This window comes from Megalobrama amblycephala, linkage group LG7 (genome assembly GCF_018812025.1).
Source record: "Megalobrama amblycephala isolate DHTTF-2021 linkage group LG7, ASM1881202v1, whole genome shotgun sequence".
Taxonomy (NCBI): domain Eukaryota; kingdom Metazoa; phylum Chordata; class Actinopteri; order Cypriniformes; family Xenocyprididae; genus Megalobrama; species Megalobrama amblycephala.
This window is the reverse complement of record NC_063050.1, coordinates 33,130,625-33,142,906: the sequence shown is the minus strand read 5'-3', so window position 1 is coordinate 33,142,906 and position 12,282 is coordinate 33,130,625. Positions and strand designations below refer to the sequence as shown.

The window sequence follows — 12,282 nt, the reverse complement described above, 5'->3', positions numbered from 1 at the left end:
ATTTCGCTGTCTGCTTCAAACATCAAAAAGGATGTAGCATGGTAAAGAGATAGTTTGCAGCTTGACCAGAGTTGTTTAGAAAGGACATGGTGTCAACAAACTCTTTAAAACTTGATCACAGACAGTTATGTAGGAGAGATGCCAATTTTTTTCTCCAAATGAATGATACAAACTTCTCTTAAAGTCTTAAAAGTACATTTCCTGATTGTTTGTGGAATCTGTCCATCTTCAGAGGCATCCAATAAGAAGTCGAAGGGCAGTCAAGGGACAATCCAGCGCAGTCAGGAGACGGGAATGGCTGTGGAATTACAGAGGAATATGAGTCGTCAACCCAGCCGAGAATCCAACAACGGAAGCATGAACAGCTACAACTCAGAGGGCAGGTAAGTTTCCTTCTTATGCTTTATTAGATTATATATTTTTTTTTTATACTTTTAAATTTATGTATCCTATCCACCCATGAGAACAGGATTTTTTTTTAGTATAGACACTGCATTGGTCACATACTTTTCCAAACATCTGTTACGCGTTCTCTAAAATAACATGGAAAAATTTGTTCTTATCTTTTCATACCAATTGCTAGTTCTTGTATGTACATGTCTGTCCCAAAGCAAGGGTCAGTTGGAGCAATTTCCTGTTCCTGTATTTACAATAATCCAACATAATTTTACACTTTCTGTTTTTTTTTGTTTGTTTTTTTCCATTCTGAAATGTCCCATCTTAAACAAGGGATTATTATTGTCTAGAAATAGCAGCCTGCTTAAGTGCCATTCCTGTTAGCCTGACAACAGTCAGTCAGGCATTGCCATTATGGATAAAAATGTAAACATGCTTCAAGTTTGTGGGAACAAAATTCCTGCATACAAACCCACATACTTTGGGTACACTGATCATTAAAAAAGACTAATTAAACAATTTTATTTTTTTTATTAATCTACTATAAGTCAGAAAGAACAACACTTACAACACCTTATTTTATTACAACGTTTGTCTTGGTCAGTCCAATTTTTCCAGCAGTTCGAGTCGAGACTCAGTTCAGTGACTTCCTGGATGGACTGGGCCCAGCTCAACTAGTTGGTCGACAAACCCTAGCCACACCAGCAATTGGTAAGAATTTATTTATTTATTTATTTTTTAATCTTTTAAAAAAAATCTTTCTAGCATCCAATCCTTATCCCATTTGCTGTAAATCGTTTACAATTTTTAATTCACTTATATGTAACTGATTATGATTAATTGGACTATCTACACAAGCAACTGCATATTGTATATACATATTAGCCAAGAACTAATATAATTTAATAAGTTAGATCACCCAAAAATGAAAATTATGTCATTTATTACTCAACCTCATGTCGTTCCACACCCGTAAGACCTTTGTTCATCTTTGGAACACAAATTAAGATATTTTTCATGAAATCCGATGGCTCAGTGAAACCTCCATTGCCAGCAAGATAATTAACACTTTCAAATGTCCAGAAAGCTACTAAAGACATATTTAAAACAGTTCATGTGACTACAGTGGTTCAACCTTAATGTTATGAAGCGATGAGAATACTTTTTGTGCGGCAAAAAAACTAAATAATGACTTTTCAACAATGTCTAGTGATGACCGATTTTTGCTTCGATGAAGCTTCAAAGCTTTACGAATCTTTTGTTTCGAATCAGTGGTTCGGCTCACCTACCAAACTGCCAAAGTCACGTGAACTATTGAAATTTCGAAACACTTATGACGTAACAAAGCCTAATTTACTGAAATCACGTGACTTTGGCACTCCGAACCACTGATTTGAAACAAAATATTTGTGAAGCTTCGAAGCAGTGTTTTGAAATATGCCATCACTAGATATTGTTGAAAAGTCATTATTTTGGTGCACAAAAAGTATTCTTGTCACTTCATAACATTAAGGTTGAACCACTGTAGGCACATGAACTGTACTAAATATGTTTTTAGTAGCTTTCTGGGCATCTGAAAGTGTTAATTATCTTGCTGGCAATCGAGGCCTCACTGAGCCATCGGATTTCATCAAAAATATCTTAATTTGTGAAGATGAACAAAGGTCTTACGGGTGTGGAACGACATGAGGGTGAGTAATAAATGACATTATTTTCATTTTTGGGTGAACTAACCTTTTAAGGCATCATGTTATCGAGGCAGACAAATGAAAAGACAATACTGTGCAAAAATTTGCTTTAGAATTTACTTTATTTCCATATCATTGAACAAGCAATCAGGTTTTTAGAGACTGTTCATGGTGAATGCGTTTCAGTGATCCATCTATGCTATTTTTTAATCATCAGTCTGTCATATGGACATCTTTGACCACTTGTACTAAATACAATACATTGAATTTACATCCCTAATTTACTTACTTTCGAAATACAAAAGGTAACTGCCTAGGGAAATTGCAGTATGTCAAATAATGTTTTTTTTTTTTTTTTTTTATGAATCATTTGAATAAGTCTATTAAGCAAATGTACCATTTAAATAAAATTGCCATTTTTAGTGATTGGTTTCATTTGCATATTCTGTGATATCCAGGTGACATTCAGATTGGCATGGTGAATAAGAAAGGCCAGCTGGAGGTGGAGGTGATAAGAGCACGTGGTCTCATCCAAAAACCAGGATCCAAATCACTCCCTGGTGAGTCCTTTCTGCTCTACTGTGAACTCACTGCTTGTGATTCAAACTCCATATGTATCATATTATTCAGCCACATAACCTATCAAGCAATTCTATGTGATACAGAACACAGCCAAATTTGTCAGAGCTAGTCATACTTGATATGTTCAGTAAAGTCAGTACGCACTGTGTTAATACCTGCCTAATTTGATCCATTCTATTCAATCAAAGCTCCATATGTCAAAGTCTATCTTCTACACAATGGGGCGTATGTAGCTAAGAAGAAGACAAAAATTGCACGCAAGACACTCGACCCGCTGTACCAGCAAGCACTGCAGTTTGAAGAAAGTCCACAGGGTAAAGTGTTACAAGTGAGTCATGCGGCTTATTTGACATTTTTTTTTCTACATTTAGTTTCTATTTGCAGATCCTGAGATTCAATCCACTAGATGAGGCAGTTGAAAACGTCTGTGAGAAAATGTCATTGAAGCCCTCCAGGGCTGCATGAAAAAAAAAATTGTCTAGTTTAAATATATCACATTGGTGAGATTAGATATTATTAACTTTGATTACGTGACCTGAGAGTTCCATCCACTGATGAATTAATAAACAATCTGTTGATTTCATCCTATTAGGTAATTGTCTGGGGAGATTATGGGCGAATGGACCACAAATCCTTCATGGGAGTTGCACAAATCCTACTAGAGGAGCTGGACCTGTCCAGCAATGTCATTGGCTGGTACAAACTTTTCCCGCCTTCTTCCCTAGTCGACCCAACTCTTGCCTCTCTAACTCGACGTGCTTCTCAGACATCCCTGGACAGTTCACCGGCGCCTGCGGGGGTTCGATCGTAGTGGACTAACAATATAAAGCACAGTCAATACAAGCTGAGAGACAACGGGACAACAATAAGAGCCAGGCAGAAAATGCGATGAAATAACACAAAGCTTTGTTAAAATCTGACAATCACTCCTGTGACTTTGTTTTTATGTTTTTCTCTTTGTGGGTAGCCTGTGTTCTGCCAAATTTGTTTGTCCTAAACAAAGTTGTTTGTTTCTCACACTTTTTGTTGCGTGAGACTTAGGGCTGTCTAGCACACTGGCACGTGGGAAGCACCGCTTTGGGGTGACATAGAGAGCAGGGTGATATTCAGTCAAGTCTTCATTAAAGAAATGTACGTTAGATAGTTTTTAACAGAGCATCAGAATGTATCAACCCAAAAACAAAGGTGACCTCTGACCAAGGGATTGTGGGGCCTCAGCCGAGGCCCTGTCTAAACCCTGTTTGTACTGAAAGTCAAAGGTCAGGCACTGGAAAGATGTAGGGCGTCCCCTGGGGAGGTTGTCTGGAAGGGCAGGGCCTTTCTTGGTGCCTAAACCTGGAGGACCCAAAGCCATGGTTCATATCCTCCAAAAAGTTCCTCTGTTTTCAATGCTTGTGACAGCTAGCAGAGGCCACTCTCTTCTAGAAGTTATTTTTTATTTGTTTGATTTTATTTATTTATGTTAACCTCTCTGGCACGTTTTATGAAAATCAAAAGGTTTGTGTAAGAGTGTGCTGTGAAAATGACAGGAAATGCTAAAAATGAGATCGAAGACAACGTATCTGGAAAAATACAAATTTCTTTGCACAGTATACATTTTTATTTAAAGTTAACTTAAACTATTACATTATCCTTCAGTACGTTGCAATACATCATCTTATTCAGTGAATTCAATCCGATTTGTAGCACTTATCATTAAATGCTATTAAAAAGTATATATTTAGTTAATGAGGAAAAAAAAAACACTATGTACCAAGATAAACATATTTGTGTACATGTACGTTTTCTAATTTAGGGTCTTTGGTAAAGGAAATCTGTACAATTACGTTTTCATCTGTTAAGTAAATCTTGATACATAGAGTTTTTTTGGACACTAAACTAACTTTTTAACTTTGTTTGATGGTAAGTGATTGCGTAGACGTACATTTTCCTTTTTAATGTATGTGGTTTATCAAAAGCCACCTTCAAATTATACCACCCTGAGATCACACGATTGACTCAAGCTCTTCAACAAGCCCTTGCACATATGTCTTTATTTTAAATTAAAATGCAAGCACAAAAGCTTGATTTTTAAATGAGATGAGAGAAAAAAAAATGCAAATTCCTTTTGTGTGTCTCTGTAAATGTTGAAGTGACCAATCCGATTTTGCCATCACAAACATAAACACCAATCATCTATCAGGCCACTGGCCCCTTCCTCCAGTGCGGTGGAGCAGCATGACTCGGATCAGTTCCCAGCTGCATGCACATTTTTGTAAAACAGACTACACAAATGTTAAAAAGTAACAGAAATAGATATGTGTTAGTTCAACATACTGTAGGCCAGCTTGTATGTTGCATGTACTGTACAGTTTGCTTGTACTTGAATATAAGAGATAAACCAAGAAAAAGAAGCCATTTGCTTTCACTCAGACTTTTCAGATCAGCTAAAAAAAAAACTAGTCCATGTCCTCCATTCGGTGCTGAATGTTGCAACATTTATTTATTTATTTTTTTATTTTTCTTCAAGTTTTCTTTTTAGTCTTTTATATCCCTTTGGGGAAATGTGCTGTACTGTAACACTGAACAAAAACTAACCTCCCTCCTGTTTTACAGATTTTACTGAATCATAATTTACCTCAAAACCACAGAAATTAACCTATAAAATGTGTATACATCCCATCAAGTTACTCAAGAGTATACCGATATCAAAACAGAAAATGTCAAAAATATATCATACATACATAACAGTATCCATGTTAAATATAAATGTAGATGCACAGAGACTAATTAGCGCATGTGTTGTAAATATGAGATAACCATGTGGTTAAGCCATATTTGCAAAGGGGCCAAGGCTTTCTTTTGAGAACAACCATCCCAATATGGGACCGCTGAGCGGACACCTTTCTTATCATATGGGTCCAAATCTAGAGCTCTCACTGTCACTTTTAGAGGGCCGAACCACTCCGCTCTGAAGCTGTAGCCAGATCGTCATTTTCTCTGTTCTTTCGAGCCGAATTCTTCACCTCTGCTATGAACATAACAAATCAGAAAAAAAAAGAAAAAAAAAAAAGATTGTTTTTATTCATGAGAGACAGGTTTTTATTTTACTTTGATCAGTATTCTTGGGTAGAGGGGAAAAACAATGCTGACTGTTTACAACTTCTAGTATGTGTTTCACTGAGATGATGAAAAAGAAAAAGTATTCACTGCAACATTTCTGTTTGTATACAGGTGTGGCTCATATGATGTGTATGTTTTATATTTAAAAAAAGAAAAAGAAAAAAGTTAATTTTTATTATTTCCAAATAAAAAAAAAAGTGTGTGGAAGAAATTTTCAACCCAATGTATATGTTCTTTTCTTTTTCATTTCACTTTTTATCCATCAACAATGGTTAGACAAACGAACCTCAGCCCCATATTATATTATCCCAGATTTGAGATACACTACATTTAGAGTTTGAAAATAAATAATTGTAATCTTTTGGACCTGCTCTTAAACTTCAGACATATCCGAACATATATTCAATAATGTAATAGTGCATTCCTATAGTGTTGGCTGACATCTTTTAAGATTTGATTGAGGAACAATAACATCTGTATGCAATCGGTCTTGTATGACCTCATCCATGACCCTCCTATGATGGAATTAGCTATCTGAGAATCACAGGAAGTTTCCATCTATTTCCCACCAATCATGTTTATCTAGGCCACATGGTTCTTAAGTACTAAAAAAAAAAAAAAAATTATATATATATATATATATTTAATTATTAATTATTAATGATTAATTTCTCATGAGACTGCTATACATGTATGTGAGTGGAAAGATTAAATATAGGAACATACTGTATATAGAGAGAAAGCAAAGCCTTATATGACACACTACTCAAATTACAGCTAGCTAAATGTACTGTAGGCTATACAACACCGAAAAAAGCAATTTGTCATTCTTCATAATTTAATTCTTATGTAACATATAACACATTTGCAGAATTCAGAACATAAGGGTCTGATGAAAAAACCTTGCAGTGCTCATATAACGATTTATAGATAATAAATGCTGCAAACACCGGGAGACTAAGTGGACTGCTCAGAACCTATAAGCACTTTTGGTAACACTTTACAATAAGGTTCATTAGTTAACATTAGTTAACTACATTAGTTAACATGAACTAATAATGAACTGCATTTCTACAGCATTTATTAATCTTTGTTATGTTAATTTCAACATTTACTAATACATTATTAAAATCTTGTTAACATTAGTTAATGCACTATGAACTAACATGAACAAACAATGAACATTAACTAACGTTAACGAAGATCAGTAAATACAGTAACGAATGTATTGCTCATGGTTAGTTCATGTAGGCTAACTAAAGAAACTTTGTAAAGTGTTACCGCACTTTTTGGTTGCTGTGAATAAAGTGACAAACTGAACTGAATTATTACCATTTATACACATTTAGATTAAATGTGCTACTTGAAATCATTATCTAAAAAAAAAAAAAAAAAAAATCTCAATTAAAGATGTAAATAGCGCAACTTTTGGATTACCCCCCCCCCCCCTTACGTGATACTTTTTATTATTTTCTACATTTAAAGGTGCAGTGTGTAAATTTTAGCAGCACCTAGCGGTGAGATTGTGTATTGCAATATAGAGAAGCTACGGTTGCCAGCACAGGACAAATACGTCATCGTCTGAGACCGCAGAGGGTCTCTGTAGAGCAGTTTGTCCGTTTAGGGCTACTGCAGAAACATGCTGCCGCAAAATAGATACTTAAAGGTGCAATATGTAAGATTTCTGTCCGCTAGAGGTCGCTAGAGGCCTATTCAAAACAAAGGCGTAGCTTGATGATTTAGCGCGCAATTTTGGGACATGTGGTCTCCACCTCACAGCCGGTGGAAACAACTGGGATAGGAACCGGGAAGAAATCATGTTAATGAATGCGATTATTAATGTTACTGTAGTATGAAGCAGAGCAGGAGCGAGTGTTGTGGGAGCTGAATGAGGCCACTGGAGCGATTGCGCAACATATGCCTCACGAGCAGCAGAACTTTTATTATGCCACAGTCGTCAGCGCTGCTTTCGCTTTTCCGGTCATGAGTATGAGGTAACACAGCTCCGTTTATCATATAAGATACATTTGAGTGTGTTGAAAATTATGTTATAACGTTAATTTGTGCGTTCGCTCGGCGGCTGCTGCGAGACACTTGTTTGAGACACACTGCAGTAAACTAGATCTTAGAATATCATAATAAATGCTGGATGGCTTGTGTTGATAAATGGCACGCAATTAATTTTAAATTCTGTATTAATGTTAATAAAAATAAAGCTGCATCTGATTATGCTATGTTAGCTACTTGACAAAATAGTGTTTTTCTCTGAGGCATGGTAAAGCATGGTACTATAAAAAAAATCAAGAAAATTGATTTAAACAATAAGACTAAACGTGTTGACATGTCTTTATACACCCCTGCAAACATAGTTATGTATATTATATTCCTTTCCTGTCAATAGATCCTCCCAAATATGTACACATTGCACCTTTAAAAGTCACCATGAAACAAAAACGGACTTTTTTCTTTTTAATGGAATATTGCAGTATTTATTACCTGTGCACATCTTTTTAATTTATTTATTTATTGTCATTGATGTGTCTTCTAATCTTTATTCAAAATAGCAGCCTCTAGCAACAACATCTCTTCTCTTCTCTGACGATGATATATTTGTCGCGAGGGCAGGACAATCAGCAATGTCGCAAACCACAATGATTCAACAATCCAATCAATTATTGATGGACGAAATCAAATCCCGCCCTACATTTTTTCTTGTGTAAGAAGCCATCTCACTCAGATATACGTCACAATAGGGACGAAAAGGCAATTGCAACTTCCATAATGCCAAATTTAAAGAGAAAACATATAAAAGGTAACATTCAAATTAGATCATTGTTTTGGCCAATATTGTAATAAATGAATTGTTCAAATTTGTAACATTTACGACACATTACAACTTATAGAAAATAGAAATGGCTTGCCCCAAATGCCTGAATAAATTGGAATTTTTGTCTTTGTATTAAGGGGTTTGAATTGGGTATTTGAAACCAACATACAAAACCACTGCAGGAGAAATCAGTGTAATAGGACTTTGACTCTAAACTTAGTTACAACAGAGATACAACACGTGTAATAACTTTGTACAAAGTTATAAAGTAACTAGTGTAAGTGTGACAATTAGTCTTGCTCAGTCTTATTGCCATACCAATGCTGACTGCATTGTCGTCGTGTGAGTTCTCCTCACTCACCAGCAGAGGGCAGACGTTTGTTACAATTCTTCAGAGAATCAGCGCTGTGGATAATCATGCTCGATCTCAGCATCATGTCAGGACTTGTTTTGTTTGCAATGCTCAGACTAAACCATGCGGTCAATAAAGAATTAAGCAAATACAAATAATTTGGACTTGGACATAATTTTAGACTGTAGATTTAAAGTTAATTACCAGCGAGAACTAGCCCTAACTAACTCTAAAATGAAGAACCAAAAATGTCCACATCATGCTACTTCAAACAGAGATACTGTAGGCCTAGTACACATAGCCAGACCTCATTAATGTACTTAGGCTACCATTTAGGCTATCAAACTCTGCCTAAAGCAAAAAGTAACAATGTGCAATTCATAGCTGACCTAACCTATAGCCTTTTGTCCATAGTCTTCTATGTTGCAGTGCATCATGATTGCATGTCCTTTCCTGCCGCCTCGCGAGCTTGCGTCACAGCAATTAGCCTGATACATGTCTCTGTGTTCAGCCAATGACCCCAGTGCTCCACTCATGACTGATAGCAAGTGATGGTGGTGGTTGCAACAAGAGAGGTCATGGCAAGCAGGAGTGATTTCCAGTGTGGTCTTTACTGGATAATTTTCTCAAGATCCTCACAATATAAAATACAAAAATACAGAGAATGAGTCTCATTAACACCAGTCCTGTAGCACGAAGATGGTGAGGTGTATATTTCTATTCTTAGCCCTTGATGAGCCAGAAAGAATGTGAGTCTGAGGGTAATTATGCCTCTAATGTAGCCGATTGGAACTCCATCGCATTCTTGCTAGATCCTGAGTCATTGGATGTAAGGTTGAGAAGCAAATGGAATGCAGCCCAAAATGAGCCAAATGATCACTCATCAAAAAATGACACATAAGAGAAGAAAGGAGCGTTAATTTAATTTTGAGAGTTACAGAAATGTGTCTAGATTCTGATTGTGCTGATGTGAGTCATGAATAAGGTGACCAGATTTCTGAAATGGAAACCTGGGACATTTTCTACATTTTTTGAGTGATGAAAATATCCCAGAAATCTTGTTTGTTATTATCTTTTAATAAAAAAATGGGGACAATACATTTTTGGTTTTTAATTGTTTTGGGTTCTCTATTACATTAATAATGATTATGATTTAATTTTATTATTAGGATTTTTGTTCTGGTTTTAATACAATTCACCATCATTAGGCCTAGCTACAAAAAACTATTCAACTTTGAAAAATCACATTACAAAAATAAAACAACATAAATATGAGATAAGCTAAAATAGCATTTAACAAAAAATTCACAAGCTATAGGCTACTACAGAAATTACAACTTTTTAAACTTTTAATTATATTTAACTATTATTTTGCATTTTAGACTCATTTAGCACTAAGTAAGTTGCAAGTGTATTATTATTATTATTTTATTGTTTATGTATTCATATCTGAGTGTACCTTCACCACGTGGTATAGTTAAGACGTGTGGAAATTGCTGAGTTGTGACTGGGGACGTTTAAAATTGTCCAAAACAAACCTGCACCCTGTTGAAGCCCTGTTATAAAACATAACAGTATTACTTTAATTTAAAGGTGCCCTAGAATTAAAAATTGAATTTACCTTGGCATAGTTGAATAACAAGAGTTCAGTACATGGAAATGACATACAGTGAGTCTCAAACTCCATTGCTTCCTCCTTCTTATATAAATCTCATTTGTTTAAAAGACCTCCGAAGAACAGGCGAATCTCAACATAACACTGACTGTTACGTAACACTCGGGATCATTAATATGTACGCCCCCAATATTTGCATATGCCAGCTCATGTTCAAGGCATTACACAAGGGCAGGACGTCTGGATCTGTGCACAGCTGAATCATCAGACTTTATGCAGGTAAGCAAGCAAGGACAATAGCAAAATATGGCAGATGGAGCATTAATAACTGACATGATGATTACATGATATTTTTATTGATATTTGTAAATTGTCTTTCTAAATGTTTCGTTAGCATGTTGCTAATGTATTGTTATATGTGGTTAAAGTTACCATCGTTTTTTACTGTATTCACGGAGACAAGACTGTCGTTATTTTCATTTTTTAAACACTTGCAGTCTGAATGCTATAATTCATAAACACAACTTCATTCTTTATAAATCTCTCCAACAGTGTGTAATGTTAGCTTTAGCCACGGAGCACAGCCTCAAACTCATTCAGAATCAAATGTAAACATCCAAATAAATACCATACTTAAGCGATTAGACATACTGCATGACAAACACTTTGTAAAGATCCATTTTGAGGGTTATATTAGCTGTGTAAACTTTGTTTATGCTGTTTAAGGCAAGCGTGAGCTCCGGGGGCGGGGAGCACGAGAATTAAAGGGGCCACAACCTGAATCTGTGCATATTTAATGATGCCCCAAAATAGGCAGTTAAATAAATGAATAAAAAAAAATCTATGGTGTATTTTGAGCGGAAATTTCACAGACACATTCAGGGGACACAGAACAGAACAGAACAGTGCAACTGAATTTGAAGAGTTTGGTTCCAAAATGTGATAAATGCCATTTTTAAAAAAATGAGTTTTCGCCAAAATCAGTGTTGTATCTGGTCGGAATTGAAAAGTCGTTTATTATTTTTGCGCAAAATGCGATATCCGTTGTGTTATTTTGTCATGTTTTCTCCCTTTCTTTCCAAAACGCGACAAACGCCAGTCTCCTTTTTCTGCAGAACGCGATATATCCGCTCAACCAATCACAGCGCACCATTCCACCCACTGTAAACATTGAAGGCTTTTTAAAAAGCAGTTTTTAATACCAATGTACTTGGCAAATGCGTTTATTTAACCGTGCAGTGGCGCCAGATACTCTTCAATCGGTAATGACAAATAATTTATAACATTAAAGCGGAACTCAGTAAGATTTGTGAAGCTCCCCCCACAGGTTTCTTCAGTGAATCACACTGTCGTAAAATACTCCAATACTACAACGACTACAAAACTCACCAGCGCAGTAGTTTTGCAAATACAGTACAAGAAATCTCGATGGAGGTGGGTAATTTTCGAAATTGTCTTATAAAGTCATAATATATACATTGTTTTTGAATTACCGTAAAGCATTTTGTCACTCTCGTGTGAACGTGAACATGAGGCGAGATTGTGTCGGGTCGGCGCAGCTCAACTTGCAAGTGCTGTTTTCTGGCGTAGACGTGCCAGAGGGGGTTAGTGCACGCCTCAAACACACCACTACAAGTCAATTAACCATTGTAAGGACTATTTAAAAACTATTTATGAACGTAAAAAAAAGTTACTTAGTTCTGCTTTAACAAGATGACCC

At 35.9% G+C, this 12,282-nt stretch overlaps 1 protein-coding gene across 8 annotated transcripts in view; it reads left to right on the top strand.

Moving 5' to 3' along the window:
• rims1b (regulating synaptic membrane exocytosis 1b) overlaps positions 1–5,925 on the top strand; it is a 105,928-nt gene extending 100,003 nt beyond the window's left edge. For all 8 annotated transcript variants that reach the window (XM_048197136.1, XM_048197139.1, XM_048197138.1 and 5 more), the window contains 5 exons: positions 233–383; positions 1,001–1,107; positions 2,543–2,644; positions 2,855–2,994; positions 3,259–5,925. In XM_048197136.1, the coding sequence (XP_048053093.1) occupies positions 233–383; positions 1,001–1,107; positions 2,543–2,644; positions 2,855–2,994; positions 3,259–3,477 (719 nt within the window). In that variant the 3' untranslated portion in view covers positions 3,478–5,925. The remainder of the gene's footprint in view (positions 1–232; positions 384–1,000; positions 1,108–2,542; positions 2,645–2,854; positions 2,995–3,258) is intronic.
• Positions 5,926–12,282: the final 6,357 nt, after the last annotated feature.